At 48.5% G+C, this 21933-nt stretch overlaps 1 protein-coding gene across 1 annotated transcript; it reads right to left on the bottom strand.

The window, feature by feature from the left end:
• Positions 1 to 409: 409 nt before the first annotated feature.
• Positions 410 to 8286, bottom strand: LOC142564847 (uncharacterized). The gene is made up of 3 exons (XM_075676028.1): positions 7915 to 8286; positions 4795 to 4936; positions 410 to 873 (listed from the first exon to the last, which is right to left on the bottom strand). The coding sequence occupies exons 1-3, from the start codon at positions 8060 to 8062 to the stop codon at positions 537 to 539; spliced, it is 627 nt and encodes a 208-aa protein (XP_075532143.1). The 5' UTR covers positions 8063 to 8286; the 3' UTR covers positions 410 to 536.
• Positions 8287 to 21933: the final 13647 nt, after the last annotated feature.

Genomic DNA, 21933 nt, shown 5'->3' with positions numbered 1-21933 from the left:
TGTAGAAATGTAAATAAACCTATTGCCGGAATTGCCACTGTGTTTTGTTTAATGTGCATTTCTGTGTGTCCATTGTTCTGCCTGCCATACAATAAAGCAGAGGGAATAAAGACGTTAGTTGGGACTGTAGCACTCTCTAGTGTCACCTCCCTTTTATTACTTCCAAATGTTTTGCATTACTTTCGTCATGTCACACCTGAGGTTATTGAACGCACACCCAATTAGCACGCTGCACGAGCGTTTTAATTTTATTTTACTATCGTAATATTTTTTTCCTCCTCTGCACCAATCGCAATGCGGCCACTGCGGCCGGCAATCGAACCCGCGACCTCGTGCTCAGCAGCAGAATTCCACAGCCACTGAGCCAGCGCGGCGAGCAGTATGCTCTCAGAACAAGCATTCAAAGACGTTCGCTTTCAACAGATACACTCCAGGGCTTTACTGTAGAACAAGAAAGAGATAAAGAAAGGGAAGAATGGGGGATGAAAGAAACACGAACAAAGGTATGCATGGTGAAAGAGTCCGTCGCTTGGTTCTCACGGGCCAATGTCCGCTTCGTCCTCCACCTGGCCAAACTCGAGGTTGTGCAGAACCCGCAGCATCTTCATTTTGGCCAAGTTGCGCTCCCTGGGCAGGAGCCGCTTGAGCTGCGCCGACAGGCTCAGGCAGAACAGCTCGTCGGGGTCTCCGGCGCGCTCCTGCAGAGCGGCGCCGCCGCCGTCCTGGTGGTGCGGCAGGATGGCCACCGGCTGCTGCGGGTGCGGCGCCCAATTGTTGGCGGCTTCCTCGGGCCCCGAGGCCTCGCGGGGGTCGCCGTCGGGCACCTCGCTCTTGACGGGAGGCATCGGTAGGGCACGCAGTGAACAGCGCCTCCTGGAGAGCGCGAAGGGGCAGTTGAGTTTTGTGCTGAGTGAGTGCAGTAATCAGCAGTACAGTAAGTAGCAGTATAGTGATCCTTGGGCAACGACCGTTGCATCCGTCTCCACCTCGCAACGACGACTCCGCCTGCCCTCTCTTATCACCTCGCGTGCACGCGACTGCGCGAGGAGGACGGGTCTCCTATACGTAAGTCCTAATCATCACACAAGCATACATGCACCTACACCATCGAAACTACGGATTCCCTGTTACTGCAACCACAACCCACACTTGATGCCAACGAGTCTGTCAGTGCGTTACCAAACGGCATAACAGCTGCACTGTTTCACTAAGTGAAACTGAAGGAAGTTACCAAGAAATTCCACATTTGCCAAGAAATACACATGCTAAACAAGCTGTCGCACTTCAGCATTAAAGTGCATTGATTCACGTATACGGTCGGAGTCTGTTTAACAACCTGGTCGGCCAAATGGCTCACACACCATTATTGCCTGACACCCTACCAGGTTCGCTTACTCCAAAGCTCTACTACAAACAGGAGTTGATTCCTCGATGGGACACAAACGCACCCCTATGTGAATCTTTTCCGGGAGGAGGAAGTGTGTCTTCGAAGGCTTCGGGCTGGGGTGGCCCTAACATCTGCACTTAGGCTTGGAACCCCGCGTGCACAAAGTTCCCAGCATCTGCGTCTACGGCGGACACTGATCACATTCAGTGGCTGTGCCCTGGTACTCAAAATATTATAGATACGGGACGCTCAGGGAGGCCAAACTGAACCCTTATATGTTCCAATGTTCCAGAGGGCTCCCTCACCAGAACACGAATTGGCCTCTCTGGTGCACTATTCGGCCACTACCTCCCTCATGACCCCTACAATTAAACCGCGGACCTCAGTCCCCAGCGGCTGCGGATCACCTGACGAAGGTGGCGGTCAGACCTGCGACGCGGCAGAGGATGCTAAGGATTTCTGGACCCGGACAGACCGTCAGTGGAAACTAAACCTGATAACGCTTAACACGCAAACACTCTCGAGTGAGGATAGCTTAGGAGGACGCTTTGAGCAATTATCAGGCATTGCCTGGGATATTGTTTACCTTAGTGAGGTTAGAAGAACTGCTGAGGCTTCTGCAGTGCTAACTGCCACGTCCTCTGCTACAGAGCTCTTCCAGATGAAAGAGAATACGGGGTAGGATTCCTAATCCATAAGGACATAGCGAGTAACATTGACGAATTCTAGAGCATTAATAAGAGGGTAGCAGTAGTCGTAATAAAGCTAAATAGGAGGTATAGAATAAAGATAGTACAAGCCTGCGCTCCAACCTCCAGTCGTGATGATGATGAAATAGATTATATTTATAAAGATATTGCTACGGAACAGCCGCCACAGTGTGGCTGCACTGAGGAGGAAGAAGACGACGTGGGCCCGCTTGATATAGCGTCGCCATTTTGGCCTTCCGTTAGCTTCCCTGTAAATAAATTGTATATAGCATTGGGCTCCAGCTACACGTAACAATATTGAATTAGTGATGCGAAAAGTGCAAACTCAGTATAATGTAGTCATGGGCGAGTTAATGCAAAAGTGGGGAAAAACAGGCTGGTGAACAAGCAGTTGACAACTACGACATCGATTCTAGGAACACTAGAAGAGAGATGCTGGTAGAATTTGCGGGAAGGAATAAGTTCCGAATAATGAATACCTTTTTCAGGAAGCGTAGCAACAGAAAGTGGACTTGGAAAAGCCCCAATGGAGAAACATGAAATGAAATAGATTTCATACTTTCTGCCGATCCCAGCGTAGTGCAGGATGTAGAAGTGTTAGATAAGGTAAAGTGCGGGGATCATAGGTTAGTGAGGTCTAAGATTTACCTCAGTATGAAGAGAGCAACAGTAAAATTAATCAAGAAGAAGCAGACCAACCTAGACGCAATAAGGGCAAAAGCGCACCAATTCAGACTGATGTTTGCAAACAAATATGCAGCCTTAGAACAGAGAGATGATGATGGTGACATAGAGGTAATGAATGAAACAGTAACTAGCTGATTTCAAAAGCAGCAGTTGAAGTGAGAGCCAATAAAGCACTAAGGCAACTAGTAGGTAAGCTCTTCCGAGTAACAAATGATCTGATAAAGAAACGACAAAGAATGAAAGTGTCGAACTCAAGAGATAAGATAAAATTCGCGGAACTGTTTGCGCACCACTCTTTGCGCATGGCGTTGTTGCCCACAATGTGCACCCCCTATTAGTTTTAATGAACAATTTTTTTTATTATGGGGCTTTACGTGCCAAAACCACTTTCTGATTATGAGGCACGCCGTAGTGGAGGACTCCGGAAATTTCGACCACCTGGGGTTCTTTAACGTGCACCTAAATATAAGTACACGGGTGTTTTCGCATTTCGCCCCCATCGAAATGCGGCCGCCGTGGCCGGGATTCGATCCCGCGGCCTCGTGCTCAGCAGCCTAACACCATAGCCACTGAGCAACCACGGCGGGTTTTAATGAACAATTGACAGATGCGCTTTGTGTGTGCTGTTCTCGTCTCTGTGGTTCAACTATGCAGCACTGCTTTTGAAACACAAGAACTATCCAGACTGATCATCAAGAAGAAAGTAAGGGATATTCAAAATTATAACATTGCAATAGCTGAGGAAGCAGTAAAACACGGCCGCTGCATGAATCAGTGAGATGAAAACTTGGCTTAGGAGAAGGCAAGATGTATGCACTGAAAGATAAGCATGATAATGTCATCAGTAATTTCGATGATATAGTAAACACAGCGGAATAATTCTATACTGACCTGTACAGTACCCGGAACAGATACGATACCTCCATTGGAACTAGTAATGAACAGGTTAAAGAGGCTCCTATAACTTGCGATGAAGTTAGAAGGGCCTTGCAAGACACGAAACAGGGAAAAGCGGCAGGAGAAAATGGAATAACAGTAGATTTAATCAAACATGGAGGAGATATCATGCTTGAAAAGCTTGCGGTCCTTCATAGGCAATGTCTCTCGACTTCAAATGTACCAGACAGTTGGAATAATGCCAGTGTTATAATAATCCATACGAAGGGAGAGGTTAAAGAATTTAATGATTATAGGCCCCTTGGCTTGCTTATAGTATTGTATAAAATATTCACCTAGGTTATTTTCAACAGAATAAGGGTAACACTGGACTTTAGTAAACCAAGAGAACAGGCCGGCTTCAGGAAGGGATACTTTACAATGGATCACATCCATGTCATCATTCAGGTAATTGACAAACCTGTGGAGTAAAATAAGCCTCTCTATGTGGCTTTCATAGATTACGAAAAGGCATTTGATTCAGTAGGAACGCAGTCATAGATGCATTGAGTAATCAATGAGTACAGGACGCTTACGTAAATATCTCGAAAAATATCTACAGAGATTCCACAGCTACCTTAATTCTCCACAAGAAAGGTAGCAAGATACCTATAAAGAAAGAGGTCAGCCAAGGGCACACAATCTCTCCAATGCTATTCACTGCATGCTTGGCAGAAGCATTCAAGTTATTAAACTGGGAAGGCTTTAGAGTGAGGATCAACGGCGAAGAACGGCAACGGGGACGGCGCCCGTTAGGGACGCGCTAACATGTACCACGTTTCCAATCATATGTATTAGAGTTTGAGCAGAGCGTCTGTGAACAGCCCGCCCTGCCTCTTGTTGCACGCGTTGCGATAATCATTTCCGGTACGCTCGTCTCCCAAGCGACGCAAGCGACACCGCAGTCAGCTTAGCTTTAAAACGACAAAGACGCCAAGGTGACATTGGGTCGGCAGTTCCGCTGCCGGCGTGAACTTCGTACGCGCGCGATCCCACTAAGCGGCTGTGCGCAAGCTGTGTAACGATTAAAGCTCCGCAACGAGAGAACGTAGAACAACGAGCGAGTGTACTCACGTGCGCGGGCGGAGGAACTCGTCGAGGAAGGAAAGCTCCCTGTCAAGCACGTTCCACTGGCCCTTGGCGTCTGAGCGGCGCCGCTTCTTACGCTTCAGGTAAGTGTCCCGGATGGTGCGCCAGCGGGTCTGGCATTCCTCCACTGCACGTAGAGCCCAACAAGCAGAGCACGCACATAATCACGTATACTGCATGCATACACGTGCTCCATTTCATACTCATGCATTTCAACGCTGTGGAACATGTGCAAGTAGTTCGGTCAACAAAAGGGTATCGCTATCGGGTATCGGGTATCGTCAACAAAGGGTATATCGTGACATGGTTGTTTAGAGGTCGAATTGACGATCAACACGGCGTCGGTTCGACCATATAGTTTCATACGAAAATTACTAGAGGAAACTCTGGCGCTTCAATCATTCAGCCACCATGGGAATTATGGGTAATCATGTCTTAAGGAAAACGTTAGGAGGGAGCATCGCGCAACGTGATTGAAGTCGAATCTGCTGGCCCAACAGGTGATCGCACGTCAAAGCACGCGGTTAGTTTTGGTGTTCCCGCTCTCCAGGCAGAGCCACGGTAGGGTAGCTGCAGAACAAGCGCGCACCGCATAAAAACTACTGGCATAGTTACAGGGAACCAAACGTCTCAGCAAATCTTGATTCTTTCTCCGTGATCTCGACGCAAGAGGTCACGTGTAGGGCCACCACTGAGCAAATGTATTGATAGTGATCTGATAGCAATCTAAAGAAAGGAAGGACGAGCAAATGTATTGGCTTCACGGAGCGTTCGCTTGTCAAGGCTGACTGCGTGACGTAATGCTTTCTTCGAGCTTTTTCCTTCCTCCGCGTGGGTATACACGTCTTTGTCTTATCTCCGTGCTTATGGACTCAGACGTTCTTGCAACTTTGTTTATTACGCCGTATCTGCGTTTATTGTACTAAATTTCAGGGCAATTTATGCGTTTATATGTGTAGAAGATTCCTCGAACACGCACAATCGCTGCTAATCGCATCGGCCCAGCCTGTCGAATTGGCGAAATCTCAACGCGCCTCAACGAATGAACAAATTCTTTAGCTGTTTCTTTTAAGCGGTGTGCTTTGAGGGATATTTGTACACGCGACACAACGTAAACAGCCTCCAATTCTGTTCGCCTCCGAGTGTTCTTGGCCTGCAGGCGCTCCATGGCGCAGTGGGCACGTCGAGGTAGTGCGATCGCTGCCTTGGCTCGGTGGAGCGCGCCTTTGTTCTTCTGAAAGCGCTAGCGGTCAGGCGCCTCCCAGAACCGTTGTGATGTCATAGAACTATTTTACGAACGAATCCTCTGGAGTCGGGGATTTATCAAGCAAGAACTGTTCTTGAATGGGTAGCTTGCACGTGACGTCGCGGACGCAGCTATACTCACTGTACGGGTCACCTCCAGCGTGACCACGGCTAGAAAAATGTCAGAGCTTCATATCCACCACCACGGGTGTACACTCGAACACGGGCAACGTGCCTTATGCCATCTTCGGCTGGTCGTTTCTGAGTGCTCTCGCGAGCGGCGTTGCCTTCGGCTGGTTGAAAGACGGTGCGCGCCCTACGTTTGGCTGGTTCTTCTCGATTGCTCTTCTCCAGCTTCCAGCGCTCTGAGGCGCTCCGAGCCCTGTCGTCGGAGCAGTCGTCGAGATTGAAACGTCATCGCAGCGCCGCGTCGCTGCTGTTGGCGACGGCCCACTGTAACCTAAGCAACCTAGGCCACTGGATGATGGCGTCTCGACGAAGGCTCGTCCCACCGCCGCGTCCGCCGGTTCCGGGAGCTTTGGATAGGCGAAACATCAGACATTCGAAGTGGTCACGTGGTTTCGCATCTCTTATTTCCTCCTCCATGAGCGAGTAGCACGTTCGGCTCGCACGCTTGTCCTCTACCTCTGAGCTCGGGGAACGCCGGATCTGTCCGACTCTGCGTCGAGGGATGGAGGCGACCAGTCGAAGACACCATTAATGTCATAGAGAGTGGGTAGGAACTATGCTGGCGTCTGCGCCAGAACGCGTCGGAAGAACGGAAACAATTACCCCTTGAGACGCCGCCAATAGGCGCAGGTTCTCACCGTTCTCACCATGCTGGTCATCCAATATGACGGCAAGCATGACGTCAATAAAAGCCCCTTATGTAATATTGCAAGTGCCACCTTCTATACAGTTGCAACAAGAACGTCTGAGACGATTGAGAGTTAGAAATGCACGAACGCGTTTAAATGTGCATACGCTTATGTAGTAAAGCCGTGCGTGGCGTCATCTAATGGAAACAAAAGAAACAAACTTATTGCGCGGGAAGTTCGAACAGTTAGTGAGTACTTCACGTTTTCGACTTTATTCGAGCTTAATTTTGCATCGCTGGCACGCTCACAACCGCCTTGAGCTGGGACGCAATGGGCGAACGGGCCAAGCCCGTTTGCAGACGAAAACGGAGAGCCTTTAAGAAACCCGTAACGGACCACTCTTTCAATGTGTGCAGCCAAATAGAGCACTCACGGAGATCTATACATGACCGCATATGGTTGCTCCTCAAAAAGACGGACCCGAAGGATAATAAGCTCAGACGAACAAATACTTAAGGTAACCAATTCTCCAGCGTCTACCACTGTGCAGACGTTTATAGCTACTAAGACGGATCTTTATGTGGAAAGTGTGTATTCTTTTGAAACGCCGTACTACTTTTTTTTATTTCTTTTTTTCTTTTTTGTGCTGTGTTAACGCACGCGACTTGCCGGCGAAGTGCAACGCCGCCCCGCCGCAGGGCACGCAGTCGCGGTTCGAACAGCCGAATCGGACACTCGAGCGACTCGAGTTCGACCAAAAATAACCGAATCGCGCACACACGCGTATCGCTGCTTTGACCAATTTCCGCCAGATAATCACCGATTCCTGGCCCGTAAATACCGCGTAGCCTCGAATGAGGAACGCACTATTGCTACCGGCCGTCATCGCCGACGCTGGCGAACAAAATTCTGCACGCCAAGGGACTCGGAGACCCTTGGCCTTGCCGGTCCAGTCGACGCGTACTCGTCCGCGTTCGAAAACGGAGGCAGCGCCACGCGCAGCCTGCCCGGAGGCCCGCATGTGCGGGTCAATGACACTCACCGCTGACTGCCAGAGCTGTGGCGATGTCCAGCCAGGCGGCCTCACGGAAGCCGGCCTCCTTGTGAAGCTTGGAGTGCTGGTCCCACAGCTGCTTGTGCTTCTTGACCTCGTGGACGAGCCGCTCGTTGAAAGACGCCATGCGCAGCATCGAACGGCGGAGCGGACTGATCGACGTCGTCGTCGTCGCCTTCGCTTCCCTCTCCTCAGCCCGTGCGCTGAGCCCGTGGCACGCGCCAGGGTTCTTCGTCTTCCTTCACCATACCGCCACGGAGGCCATGGCGGCACACGCCGGGCCGCAGCTGTCACTGCCGTACGGCTTGTTTGCGCTGGAGTTGCTTGAGGACCTTTCTCCGGGCACGCAAGGCGCGCCGCCTGAGCGTCTCTGTTTAAACGGCGTCGGCCACAGCGTTTCGATCCGTCAGAAAATGCACCGGAAGCGCAAGTCGGCACAGCAAAGACGTGCCACTGACAGCAGCGTCTTTGAACGGGAACTGTGAAGAGTATAATATACTCGAACTATAGCCTCGGAGATTATTGGTCCGGTGACCGCGTGCACCAAGAGTCTCCAAACCCCGGATTGCAGACCGCATAGTGTTTCACATTACGTCTGAACCCTCAGGTGCTTCCGGCTACACAATCGGGATTCCGGCCGACTGGTCCACATTTAGCCAGAGCTGCTACAACGGGACGATCTAAAACGTGGCTTTCCTGTGCCGACGGCTGGTTTTACGGTTGACGGTGCTATTCTAAATATACCCGCTGCGTTTCACACGTACTCGTAAACCGATTTCCAATTGAAATGAGCGATCAGACAATGCACAACAGTACGACGAAAATATTAGCCGTAAGTTCGACGCCTTTTAGCAAAGACCAAGTTCGTCTTTGAGAATGGTCTCGTCTAGTCGTTACAAAAATACGAAAGGCTTACGACAGAAGTTTATGTCACTGAATGAAATAGTATATCTTTAGTCCCTATGGGACGTGGGAGTGCAGTGAAAACAGCTGTGCGACAAGCTAAAGAAGCAAGATATAACAACGTTTACATTGGGAAAGCATTTATTACCTCTGGAACTAACTATTATTCAGGTGTTTGCGCTATTTGGAAACTTGCCATTATCGGTTACTTCCAGTGCATACAAGAAAAAAAAAATCAATGCAACACGACGAAAGCAGTAGGAGCCAGCGCTCCTCCTGTCCTGCCCCCTTTCTCTTACGTCTTAAATACAGAGTAGACGTTCAATTATTGCAACACTTCAAGAAGGTCATCTAGCTATGCAAAGATCACTGAGGGATCAATCGATTCCTCAAAGAACATGCACTGGGTAAAGCGGGTATTCCGAACAACCGACTGAAGTGCGGGCACCAGTCGGTTGTTTTTCCCGCCAGCGTCTGCTGTGCGGGAAAAAAAGGGGAGCAAGCGGCGGCACAAGCCTTCTACGCGTACCTAACATCCCTATAATTTTTTCTATAAGGACCTCACACGCAGCGCTAGCTTGGGTGCAAAGAAAGGTCGTCTAGGTCAACGGGTTTTACATGTGACTCGCTCGATGGCGCTGGCAACGCTTGGGCTTTGCGCTTCCCTCGCGCAGCCCGCATGGGGAAGGCTTTTTTTTTTCTCTCACTTAAACCCTGCATGCGCGGGACCGCTAGCCTGACGTGAGGCTTCGCTGTGAGGAATAATCAGTCGCCGCGGGATCGCGTGGGTTCCCTACAAACTTATATCGCTATCATCATAATGATGGTCATTAACTTACGCGATATAAAGAACCAACAAATCCTTGTTGATGAGGATGATATGAGTATCCCTCTTGAAACAGGGTGGTGACCCAAGTCACCAAGTTCATTTGAATGCGCTTGCATTCTTAGCGTGCCTCACGCACTTTCTGTAGCTATGTTCGTATCTATGTTTGGGAGGTATCTATGTATGTTTGTTTGTGTCTAGCCGTTTTCCCAACAACCTGGGTCACGGTTAGTCACTGCTTCTACATTTATCGCTGAATGGATACTCTTACATCCTAAGAGAACATGCTCAATGGTGTCTGCACCATTTTCAGACACTATGCACGGGCAGTCTGCATTTTAGACACCCTAATCTGGTTTGAAACAGTAGGGCACTGTCCTTTGAATTATCATAGAATTCTGCCTTTTTGATCTCATTTTTTTTTCTGTTACATAATGTTCCACATGTCGCGGAGCCCCGATCTAATTGTGGCAGACACTTCTATGGCAGCGTGTTCTGCGAAGGAGACATGATGATGATACTAGCGACTAACAGCACACAAGTTGACTTGTCGAGAGAACAGGAAAGACTTAAGACGTGACCTTCTTGCAAGGATAACCCTTCAGACTGATGTTTATTTTCATTCGGGCGCCCAGCTTGCGCGTCTCCTGCCTGTTCTTCTTTCGCCGGCACTGCGCGCTCCGTGGCCAGACTTCGCCGCAGGGGCCCACGCCTGGAGAGACGGAGTCTGTTTGCCGAGGCGGTTAGTAAGTTGTCGGAAGAGCTCGCTCTCGAACTGTCGGCTTCTATCAGTTATAATCTCGGATGGGACGCCGAATCGTGATATCAATGTGCTTATAAGAGCATCTGCGACAGTTTATGCCGTTGATGTCTGGAAGTGGCGTGACTTCAGGCCATCGAGTAAAGCGGTCGACCATGGTTAAGGGGTGGCGGTTTTGTTTTGATGGAGGAAGAGGTCCGCTAATGCGAACCTTCTGGAAACGTTTAGTGGGCGGTAGTAATGACTGTAGGGGACTTCGGATGTGGCGACGTATCCTAGCTCGTTGGCAAGCCAGACAAAAGCGTGCCCATGCCCGCACGGCGACAGTCCTGCCTGGCCAGACGTAGCACTCAGCGGCGAGCCTTTGGGAAGCCCCGATTGCAGGGTGAGCGAGAGAATGTAAATGTTCAGTGGGGCATCGGAGATGATGCGCAACGAAGGGGCGATAGCGACCGGTCGACACGCCACAAGTAGGGTGATCGCCCGTCCCACGACTCGCGGGACTGTCCCGCATTGAGGGCTGTTGTCCCGCGTCCCACAAGAGATACGAAAATCTTCAATATGTCCCGCATTTCACACTTTTTTATTATTGTTGTGCAGCACCTTGAGTTCAGCTGCATCTGGTCACCCTGTCTGACGATGTGCTACCTGCAAGCGCTTCAAGCTTCCGAAGAAGACAGCAAGCCGCGCCGTTCACGGCGGCGACGAATGCTTCTGGCGTCAGCTGCGCGCGACGTCCAGACGCGTTCCCCCCGACGTGGGGCCGCGGCTGAACACGCGCGCATCATCGCGTCTTTAACAGAGAAGCAAGGTCACCGAACGTTCAGTGACCTTGCGAAAGTGTGTTGCAGCGTTCAGTTCACATCGGCCATCAACATTCGGTCGAGCTGCATTATGAATTGTGCTGTCTGCAGTCAGCAATCAGACAGCTAGACGCAGCGAAATCAAAAGAATGTTTGGGTAACAAGAGGAGCAGTTTGCTCAACAGCAATGCTTTTCCAAATCTGATTGCAGTGCTGTCAGTTGTGCTGAGCATTCCAGTGACCAATGCTTTCGCCCAGCGACTTTTTCACTCATGACGGGAGCTTGCAGCAGTGAACGAAGCCGATGCAGCGTGGACCTGATCAAGGTCAAGATATTGGTAAAGGCAAACTATGAGCAAACCTGCCAGGAATTCTACCAGTTCGTTCGATCAGGCCGAGCCATTTTAGGGGCGGTTTGATCGGACAAGAAATATGACTTCAAGAAAGTCAAACAAGCGGCATCAAGTATACTTTCCAAGCCCTTAATCAGTAACGTGTGGAAACTAAGCCACGGCTGTTTTGTGACTGCCTATATTTTTAGTTGCCACATTTTTATGTTCGTATGAATAACTTTCAGGTCGGAGCATATCACGGTGATGTATAAGAAAGTTTTGTTCACACAGATATGTATTCGAACTTTAACTTTTATCAGTTACTCTATTTCCATGTTTCAGAGACTACAAAATATTGCGAGAAAATTTCTCGCCAAAACTGAACAAAGAAGTTATTGTAGTCAATTTTTCATGGGGCTGTGTCGATTCCCCCCATTCCCGTTCACGGTGTCGTGCTTTTCGCTAGTAGGAATGTGGTCACCCTAGTCACACGTGAGTAGCGCATCGACCTTGGCCAGTTCTTCTCGCGAAACACCCGTCGTTACAATGGCTTCGGCTCGGCTGAGCGCGTGTTCTGGAGTGTTTGACGTGTTAAAATTACACCGAGAACTCGGAGAGGTAAGCCAGTTGTCTTATTTCACGAAGCCCGAGGAGATACGTCATTCTTGCAGAGCCGAAAGCATGAATGAGGGGCTTGTGGTCCGTAAACAGTGTGAAACGGCGGCCTTCGAGGAAGTAGCGGATGTGCTTGATGGACATGTAAGCTGCCAAAAAGCTCCCGGCCGAGAGCGCTGCACCTTGTCTCTGCATTTTCTTTTTTTTTAGAAGAAAGCGAGCAGATGCCAAACGCCAGCCATGTATATTGCTGAAGCACTGCGCCGACGGCGATGCCGGAAGCATCCACCGTGAGGGCAGTGGGGGCCTTGGGTGTTGGGTATTGTAAGGATTGTGAGGTCAATCCCACCGTTCGTAACCAGTTGTCAAGGTTGGAGTCGGGCATGAATTAGATGGTAGCTTGCCCATGCCGTCGTCCAACTTATCAACGCTTAGGACGTTGTTGAAGGGAAAGACTGCTTCTCATCGAGAACGAGGAATATGGGTTTATTTACAGTATCTACAAAGGACGTTGCAGTTCATCAGCATGACTGGGAGAGAAAGTATACTGAGCAGCCGCACAATAGCGGTTTATAAACACTCGGTCCTCCCTCGATTCCAAGGTGAGGGAAAACGTTCGACCAGGCACCGTAGACGAGGGCTTACACACACTCCTCTTTGCGCGAGGTTCACGGTCCCCAACCGACGTCAGACGGTCTTCGCAGAACTCGGGGCTTACGTCAGGAAAGGCGCATTTTATTCCCCGAGCTGACCCCCGCAGCGCGGCCGCCGGTTGTCCATTGTCTTGCGTATTGAAAGGCGCGTGGGAAGGGGCCTCCGAAGACGTTCTCTCGGCAACTCCCCCGCTCATAGCAGATCGGATCGGCGGTGGCAGGTTCCGTCACAAAGCCTGGTTCGTTGAACTCATCTCGGCAATCCCGCAACGCAGAGTAGCGGACGTCTAGCATTGTCCTTCGGACACAGTAGACTTAGTGACACTGTGTGGCTAGAGGGTCGCGGTGGCGTTCCAGGAAAAGTTTACGCTGCTGTCGCAACTGGCTGGCAAAATGTGCACCTCAGCGGGCCGTTCTTAACAGCGATGCAAGCAAAATCGCCTTCGACAGCTGCGTTTTAGTCTCCGTGAAGCTTTGTCTGTCGCCTCTGACCACACGCTCAAGCACCGGCTTTGCCTCACAAGCTTTCGAAGTTTGTGGCGAATTGATCTAATATACCTTTGGTCTGCATAACCATCCTTTCTTGTGGTCAGCGTCGTATGTTCAGGATGTGTTTTAGTCAGCCTATATCGATCCCAACGAGGAAGTGAGACAGACCTTTAGCGCTGCCAAGTCTGGGCGACTGTAGCTCCAAACTCGGGCATGATAGACACTGCAGGCATAGAGTAGACCTGTTGGCCCTTCAGATGTATACTTTTCGGAGTAACTTTGTGTCTCGAAATCTGTTTTGAAATATTTTGTAGTCATTTCTGGATGCTGTAACACACCTTTTTTTTTTGCTGAGGATATGCTGGCCGTCAGATGCTCACCTAAAAAAATAACCGTTCTTGCGAGTCATGAACGCTTTATGGTAGCACACGGCCTTTTTTATACATTAAGGTACGTCGTAGTTTGGAAAAAATTTCCAAACAACGAGTGACTTTTTCGAGTAATTGGACCGCAGTATAGTAAACTACTCTTGGTAATCCAACTCAGTTTCGCGGTTTCGCAATATACTTAGCAAATAAGACACATTTCTTTATTAATAACTTCAGCAAATCTGATATGCCGTCAATCAGTGGCAGGCAACTAACACCCCTCGCTAGAGCCAACTATGTCTATATATATATATATATATATATATATATATATATATATATATATATATATATATATATATATATATATATATATATATATAAGAGGAAGCTGAATTTATCAGTAACTGATGAGATGCGCAAAATTGAAATTGGCGAGTGCACTGGCACGTCTGCAAGGGCAAGTTTGAACTGCAGTCCTGGATTTCAAGCTACAGACATAGACAGCGAATAGCTTTTATTACAGGATCGGTGGTTCATGTACTTTTGCTCACGGTATAAGATGCATAGCCCGCTTCATGCTGCACTACAAACTTTTAACTGATATTAAAAAGAAGCGAGGGGGGATTGCCCTCGCAGCCCCTCGCCCGCCTCACCACCGAATCACTGAGCCCTCCCGGAGCGCTTAATAAATAAGTGTTCACCTCTTAGTTACCTTCCCCCTATCATTAGAAAATTCGATTTTATTGGATAGCAGAAGTTCGTCCAGATTTCGAGGCAAATTTTTATCAGCTGATACGGCCCCGAGGATATACTTCAGATTAGATAGATAGATAGATAGATAGATAGATAGATAGATAGATAGATAGATAGATAGATAGATAGATAGATAGATAGATAGATAGATAGATAGATAGATAGATAGATAGATAGATAGATAGATAGATAGATAGATAGATAGATAGATAGATAGATAGATAGCACGCTTATTCATGTCAGTGTGAATACAATAATAATCACGCCTACCAAAGCCTCGAAGTGCTTGAGTGGTAGCACCTGGCAGACAGCGAACAATGACAGAAATATACAAAAAAGAAGAAATTACAGACGTTGTAGAGAACCTAGCAGAGAACCTGTGTGTGTGTACAGATACAAAACAGCTACACAATCAAAAGGAATGACAACATTTTGGAATGAACTCAATAACAGCAGATGAAAACAGTTATGGGGAGGAAGCGACGTGGAGATGGATCGCAAAGACTTTTTTCAGACCGTATTTAGATTTAATGTGGAACACACTAGGTGGTAGGCTATGGAAACAAAGAGGTACATAGTAATGACGTGTGCGTTTTCCATGCAAGGTTGGGGAGCGAGGAATGCTATATAGCGATATATTGGCCTTAAATCACGTGCACGAACGCATGGAATCGTACTGTGCCAAAAAATGTTTTAATACAACAGTTTCTATTAACAGATCGTTGAAATTTGGAAGCTTTAGTCTACTAAAAATATCAATGTCACTGGCAATGGGCAGGTAGTAGGCAATATTTTTTAGAATGGAACGCAGCAGGGAATTCGCCCTTTGTTGCCAATGAACCGTACAGTGACCATGAACAGTAATACCATATCTAAGCACACTATACGCTAGAGCATCTATAACACATTTGCGGACGGAAAAAGGCATAAACTGTCTAATGTTATATAGCACACAAGATGGTACACGAAGTCTTTGGCATGCAACAGAAAGGTGCGAGTTCCACGCAGTCAAAGGTCGGGCCATGATATTTCACCGATTGCGCATAATTCACTGGTTCACAGTTGCACTGCAAACAGGTGTAGGCATGGGAATGTTTGTATACGGATGCATTTGGTGTTTCATGAGCTTGTTAATTTGACGAAACAGTGCACTAATCGAAAAATTGTTCGTGTAGGGACCTAAGATGGCGGCGTCGATGAATCGAAAATACCGCTCTCTCTCTCTCTCTCTCTCTCTCGATTGAATCGCTCGCTGAAGGCAGTTTTTGTGATTTGCAAGTTTTTGCGCAACTGTTACCGATACCTTACTTCCCAATTATCAGCAATGCAAAATATCTGTCCATTGCACTTTGAAATCCGAGACGTCACACTGGCGTACAAGCAGTCAGGATTCGGCGCGAAAAAAAAAAAAAACACAACTTTCACCATTATCTTCCCTTCTAACAGTCAACCAATCATCAATGAAAACAATGTTTTCAAATAATGCTGTGTCAGTCTAAACAGATCTGATGTTGCCCTTTAGTGTTGGTTCTAAAAGCAGCAGCCCTCAGCTCATCGAGAGCCATATAATGACGCGCTCGGTTTGTGGCAGAGAGCGGGGGGAGGGAGGGGGGCGGAGTTAGAGGTATTTAGTGTTTTGACATTTTAAAGCGGGAGGGAATGGAGGGAAATCCAGAGTCCAGCTGCCGAAAGCGCGTTGATCAAGATGTTTTGCAGCTCCGTCAGCTTCAGCCAACGGTCGCTGGGTGGCGACACGCATCCATGACCACTTTTTAAAGAGCTTATCAGTACCGCTGTTAACGACAGTGCGGTCGCTCACGTCAATAATAGGGTTATTGTGCACTCTAAAAAAAGTTCACACCCTTTGGGGTTTATCTTGGTTCCAAACAATAATCGTCACCTTCCTTGCTTGCGTATCCTCTTGAAAACTCAGTGCTCGCTCGCTACCTTCCTGTCGAGAACGCCGTGTCAAGCTGATAACGTGCAAGCCGTTCGTGACAAGGAAGTACCGGGCTCGCAGCGTTAAAGAACGGAAATGTTTGGCCACAAAATACAACCCAAAGGGTGTAAACTTCTTTTTTTTTTTTAGAATGTGTGGCCCGGATTTCGCAAACCTGTGTGTGCGGGTTGTGCTACAGTTTTCTGTTAGCCGCGCACGCATTCCCGTTTCTTAAGCGCACGGGCAGATTGACCAAAGCAGCTGCGTTCACTTTACTCTGACAGAACGAGGCTTTGCTGTTTATCGCTAAGTAGCGATACTCACCCCATTGTCACACACTCAAAAAAAAAAAAAAAAAGTGTACGCTTTTTGGAACGTATCTTGCCTCCAAACAACATTCGTCATAAGCGCAAAAAAAAAAAAACGATTGCAGCCATTAATTAATCGGCTGATACACAGGATGTCTCAGCTAATTTTAGCCCGAGTTTAAAAATATGCCGACGCACTCTAACAAAACGCAACCAAGTGCATGTTGCTGACTATTGTATGGAGTAAGTAACACTATATGTTTTTATTCTGCTTAATTGCACAATTAGTCAAAATTAATTGTTTGTTTTATCCCCAAACAATAATAGCAATCTACCGTACACGTATTTTCTGTCTTCATCATCGCGCGCCGTCACGGTTCACGAACGGCACGCGCGTTATCAGTGTGACATGGCATTCGTGATGGGAAAATAGTGAGAGCAGAGTTTTCAAGAAGGAAAATGCAAACAAGACAGATGACGATTATTGTTTGGGTACGAGATACGCCGCAAAAGGTGTAAGCTTTGTTTGCAGTGCTGCATGCGTTTCCTTTCTTTCAAACTTTGCACACATTTTACTTTCCTGTCGAGACATGCTATGTCACACCGATAATGCAAATGCGATTCGTGACTTGCAAGTACAGGGATAGTCGTGTTAAAGAAAGGCGCGCGAGTTACATGATTATCGTGTGGGACAAAGATGCCCGCCCCAGAGCGTGTGCTGTCTTTAGAGCATTGTTCTAGAATCAGCTTTGCGCCATGGCTTGCGTACCTGCCAGAAACCGATGCCCAGATATTTTTTTTTTTATTTTATCGACCGCTTTCCTACTTCGCAGCAATTCCAGAACAACGGGTTTGCATAGCCTCCGAGATTGCTGCGCGCTATTGTCTGCGTAGCAGACCGACACGATTCGATCTTACTGCGGTCGTGATCAAGCGGGGCATTTTGTTCAGGAGCTGAATGGCTCGCAAAAGCAGAGTTCGCTCGAGTGCATAAACATTTCGGCGCCATAGTTGTGGCTGTATAGGCAGACACACTCGCTGGCGCTTCCGGCAACGTATGCAAGCGGGCACCGGAAACGCCCACGATGACATCGAGCTTTAAAGCTCGACGTCTTCGCGTGCCCTTCCGCGGTGCTCTAAATATACTGTAAATTTTTTTTAGAGCGCCACTAGTTAAAAATTGTAATGAAGACGACGCGATGCACAAGGCGTGTAAAACGGAGACTATCCTTATTTTTCTCGCCGCGCGCCCTCTGAACATCGTCCTCGCCGGCACTCGGGCGATCTTTTAAGGAAGGGCTCGGTCCCCTCGTGGGCCGGTGAAATGTAGCACTGCGTCACCCACCCAACAAGCGCTGGAGCTTATTTTGTTACCAGTAGTGCCTTTTGGGGGGCAATTCCAATTCTCCAATTTCTTCAATAATGATTTAATCGCGATTAATCGTCTGATACACAGGATGTCTCAGCTAATTTTAGCCCGAGTTTAAAATATGCCGACGCACTCTATACAAAACGCAACCAAATGCATGTTGCTGACTATTGTATAGAGTAAGTAACACTATGTTTTTATTCTGCTTAATATCACAATTAGTCAAGATTAATTAACCAACTTCGAAAGCAACGAAGTTAAGCAAAATATTCTAATTGCAAAGTGGTAGAGCGCTCTACAAAACGACGTCCGATTAAACACTTTCTAACTTTATCTATACGGTATTGGTGTTTTTACGCTTACTGCGGACGCCCGCGAAATGCAAAAAAAGAAAAAAAAAGAAACCCACGTGACATGAGTGAGTGAGTGAATAAACTTTATTGTAGGTCCGGCGAGGACGCGAACTCGTCGCGCACCCGGCTAGTTCCACGTCGGGACCGGCAGGTCTAGCCCACCGGCCCGGTCGCGGGCACGCCGGACACCCACGTGACATGCCCTCTAGCGCGTCGCGATCGCAGCGCTCCTAAACATTTCTCGTACAAACGAACAGAGCACCTAGCAGGGTGTGTGCTGCCATTTAAAAGGCGACAGGGCCGTGACGCGCAGGCGTTGGCTGCGAGATTTACGCCACCGATGTGCTTCCCCCGCGGCGGTTCGCGATAGCGATAAGCAGACGCAGCTGCTGAACACCCGGCTATAGTTGCTATGTTTGTTTGTGCGCGGAACGCTTGGGAGCAGTGCGACCACGGCGCGCAGGCGGACATGTCACGTGTGGTGTGGTATGGCAAAACTTTATTGAAGCCCTGCAGATCGTGAGTCTTCACGAAGCGGGCCGCTCCCACGTGGGAACCGCGAGGCCGAGCTTCTCTGCCGCATCGTGGCCTTGCTGGTCAGCCCAATGTTGGTCAGCCAGAAGAGGGCTGTGATGTGTGTGTGTATATATATATATATATATATATATATATATATATATATATATATATATATATATATATATATATATATTTATATTGTATTTCACGGGCGCCTGCAGTAAGCGAAAAACGCTAATGGGTAATAGATAGAAAGCAGGAAACTTTTTAATCGGACGTTTTGCAAAGCGCTCTATACCACTTTCTCACTGGAATTTCATGCCTAACTTCGTTGCTTCAGAAGTTGGTTCATTAATCTTGACTAATTACCTAATTAGGGGAAATACAAAAGATAGCGCGACACACTACATACAAAGGTGAGCAACATGCATTCGGTCGCGTCGTCTTAGGGCACATTCACACCGGCGACTGACAGTGGTCGCGCGACCAAGTTGGTCGCAAAGCGACCAGTCGCAAATGGTCGCAAACGGTCGCCTTTCTTGAAAAGCGACCATTTTGGGCCAGTCGCTCTCTGCGCGATTTTTCAGTCGCGCGACCGTGGTCGCAAAACTGATAAACCAATCAGCGGTGCACCGGAAGTGATCTTTCGTGTGTCTACATCCGGCCTCCTTTGGCGTCGCGTTCAAATTCCGCGTAGATTACAAGAGTTCTCGCTGAGAACGATAATCTCCGGGATTGCGACTTGCGGGTCGCGCTCAGCCGGGCTTGCCGGTGTGAACATCAGTCGCCTTCGGTCGCTTTTTGATTGCGAGTCGCAAATAGTCGCGCGACCTCCTCAAGTCACCGGTGTGAATGTGCCCTTAGAGTGCATCGGCATCTCTTCAAACTCTATAAAGTGTTAGCTGGGACACCCTGTAATGTATAAGCGCGACTGTGAGCGTGCGCACGCTATAGTAGTCGCCGCCCTAGGAGAGCCCCCTTTCACCGAAGCGATACTTTACGCCCTGGACGTCGTGGTCAGAAAAGTGAACCTCTCGTAGGTTCAGAGACTGCGGCGAGCGGACGGTGCCAAGTTCACCGTCGTGTTGCCGAGGGCCGGCAAGTTGCGCGCGGGTACGGGAAGTCCTCCCACTGCAGAGGCCACCCGACACACAGTGTCGGCACGGATGTTGTCTGCGCCTCTGACGTGTCGAATGTCTGCGCCACATACAGCGCGAAATGCCAAATGACGCGTTTCTCGGGAAGAATGGGTGCTTCTGGACGACACGTTAATGGCTTGCGATCAGCAATGAGCACGAATCGACGTCCTTCGAAGAATATAAAATAACAGGAAACGCAAGCAGTGGCTCACAGTTCGCTATTCGCTGTTGCGATAAACTTTGAACAGAACATCAAAATTTTCTTTCGCCATTTCTGGGCCGATAACTCCCGGAGGAATCGACGCTTTACAACAAATATCGAGACACGTAGGAAAAAAAACACCAAGACTATTCTCAGATACACTATTTTTTTTTCTTTGGCCATACTTCGCACCGTTATCATTATGAATAATGAATTAGAAATTCACAGGGTCTCTTATGTTAACCTGAAGGCGACGTCAAGGCGCCTTCAGGTTAACATAAGAGACCCTGTGAATGCATAAGAGACCCTCTAGGATGCATTAAAAACGGACACACGACGTACACAACCCCTTAATTTGCTTAGTCTACTTCGTTAGTCATCCCTTTTAGTTAGTTTACTAATCCATCAATTCCAAAGGTCGAGGGTTAGATTTCCACCCGATGTCGTGGGTTTGAGTGCCTTAATTAGCTTAATTACGTCCCAACTTCGCCTTATTTATATATAGTGGTGGGTCCGACTCACAGCAAAGGTCTAGGGCCGGAGTGCCGTAACAGTCTTAACTGTGCCTGAATTAACGTCGCCTCCATTAACACCAAAGGCCATGGGTTCGACTCCTACCAAAGGTTGGCGTTTCGTAGCTTTTGTACCTTTCGTGTCGTCGACGCGCTTTCGCTGAAGGTCGACCGACTGACGAATGAGACGCAAGGCTTTCGGCGTAATAAGTTCGAACAACCTTAAGATGTCTCCAGCGCCTTGGTTTGTTGGCAGTTCATGGGGAAAAGTCTGATGCGTTGCGAAAAACTGCGATTTTCTCATTCAGCTCCGCAAAATGTACATTTCTAACTTTAATCAAATTCGGACAAGGGTTAAGCACTCTCGCGAGTGAAGCTTCTCACGACTGTAGAGGCCATTTCGTGACGTCAACGAATGCGCTGGGCTTAAAGGTATGTCGCGACGTCGTGTACACCTTTCGCAGGCGCCTACAACGGAGCATATTTTGCTTTATACGGCTGTAGTATGCACAATATGCAAAGTAGATAGGTCCGTAGGCTCCTGTCGGGCATGCTTTCGAGTCTCCTTTCAATAGTTACGTGCTTGACAGCGAGGTTGAACCAGGGTCCCTACGCACAAGAACCCGATGATCTACCCATCCCACCATCGTCGCTCCCAGACGACACGCCAACGCCTTCGCGGTCGGCCCAGGCCGTAACGGAACCGGTGTACGTTTGCTTGCCGGAGTACATCAGTCATGCCATTGCCTCGTTACTGTTGTCGCTACACACACGCGACACACACATTTGGCATCGCTTTGCACAACTCCAAACCATGATATAGATAGCCAGCAACCCGCTAAATGCTTGTCTTATGCCATCAGTTCCATGCTAAGGAATTTTGGACATTGGTCCTGAAGCCATCAGTCGAACTTCACCCCTCTGCAACAGCGTAACTCAATGGGCAGCATTTACAAAAAAAAAAAAGCGTTCGACAGACGAACGGCAGAATGTCCAAAATTCCTGGGCGTGCCAGACCGCGTGCAATCAGCAATGTTTCTGTCCTCCCCCGTCGGTACACAACGGCCGTTGTGGCCAGGAATCACGATCGACCTCGCGCTCAGCACAGCAGAACGCCGGCGCCATGGGTTCCACCGAGTGAGCAGCAGACAAACCACGAAG

Source organism: Dermacentor variabilis, chromosome 11, assembly GCF_050947875.1.
Source record: "Dermacentor variabilis isolate Ectoservices chromosome 11, ASM5094787v1, whole genome shotgun sequence".
Lineage (NCBI taxonomy): Eukaryota > Metazoa > Arthropoda > Arachnida > Ixodida > Ixodidae > Dermacentor > Dermacentor variabilis.
The sequence above is the reverse complement of the archived record's forward strand: the minus strand, read 5'-3'. Positions and strand labels throughout refer to the sequence as shown.

Bases quoted from the DNA above. Each gene is read 5' to 3' on its own strand.
- LOC142564847 (XM_075676028.1), bottom strand. From the start codon at position 8,062: ATGCTGCGCATGGCGTCTTTCAACGAGCGGCTCGTCCACGAGGTCAAG. The intron at 4,937-7,914 runs GTGAGTGTCATT...CTCTACGTGCAG, and splicing joins CACAGCTCTGGCAGTCAGCG to TGGAGGAATGCCAGACCCGC. The intron at 874-4,794 runs GTGAGTACACTC...CGCGCTCTCCAG, and splicing joins GAGTTCCTCCGCCCGCGCAC to GAGGCGCTGTTCACTGCGTG.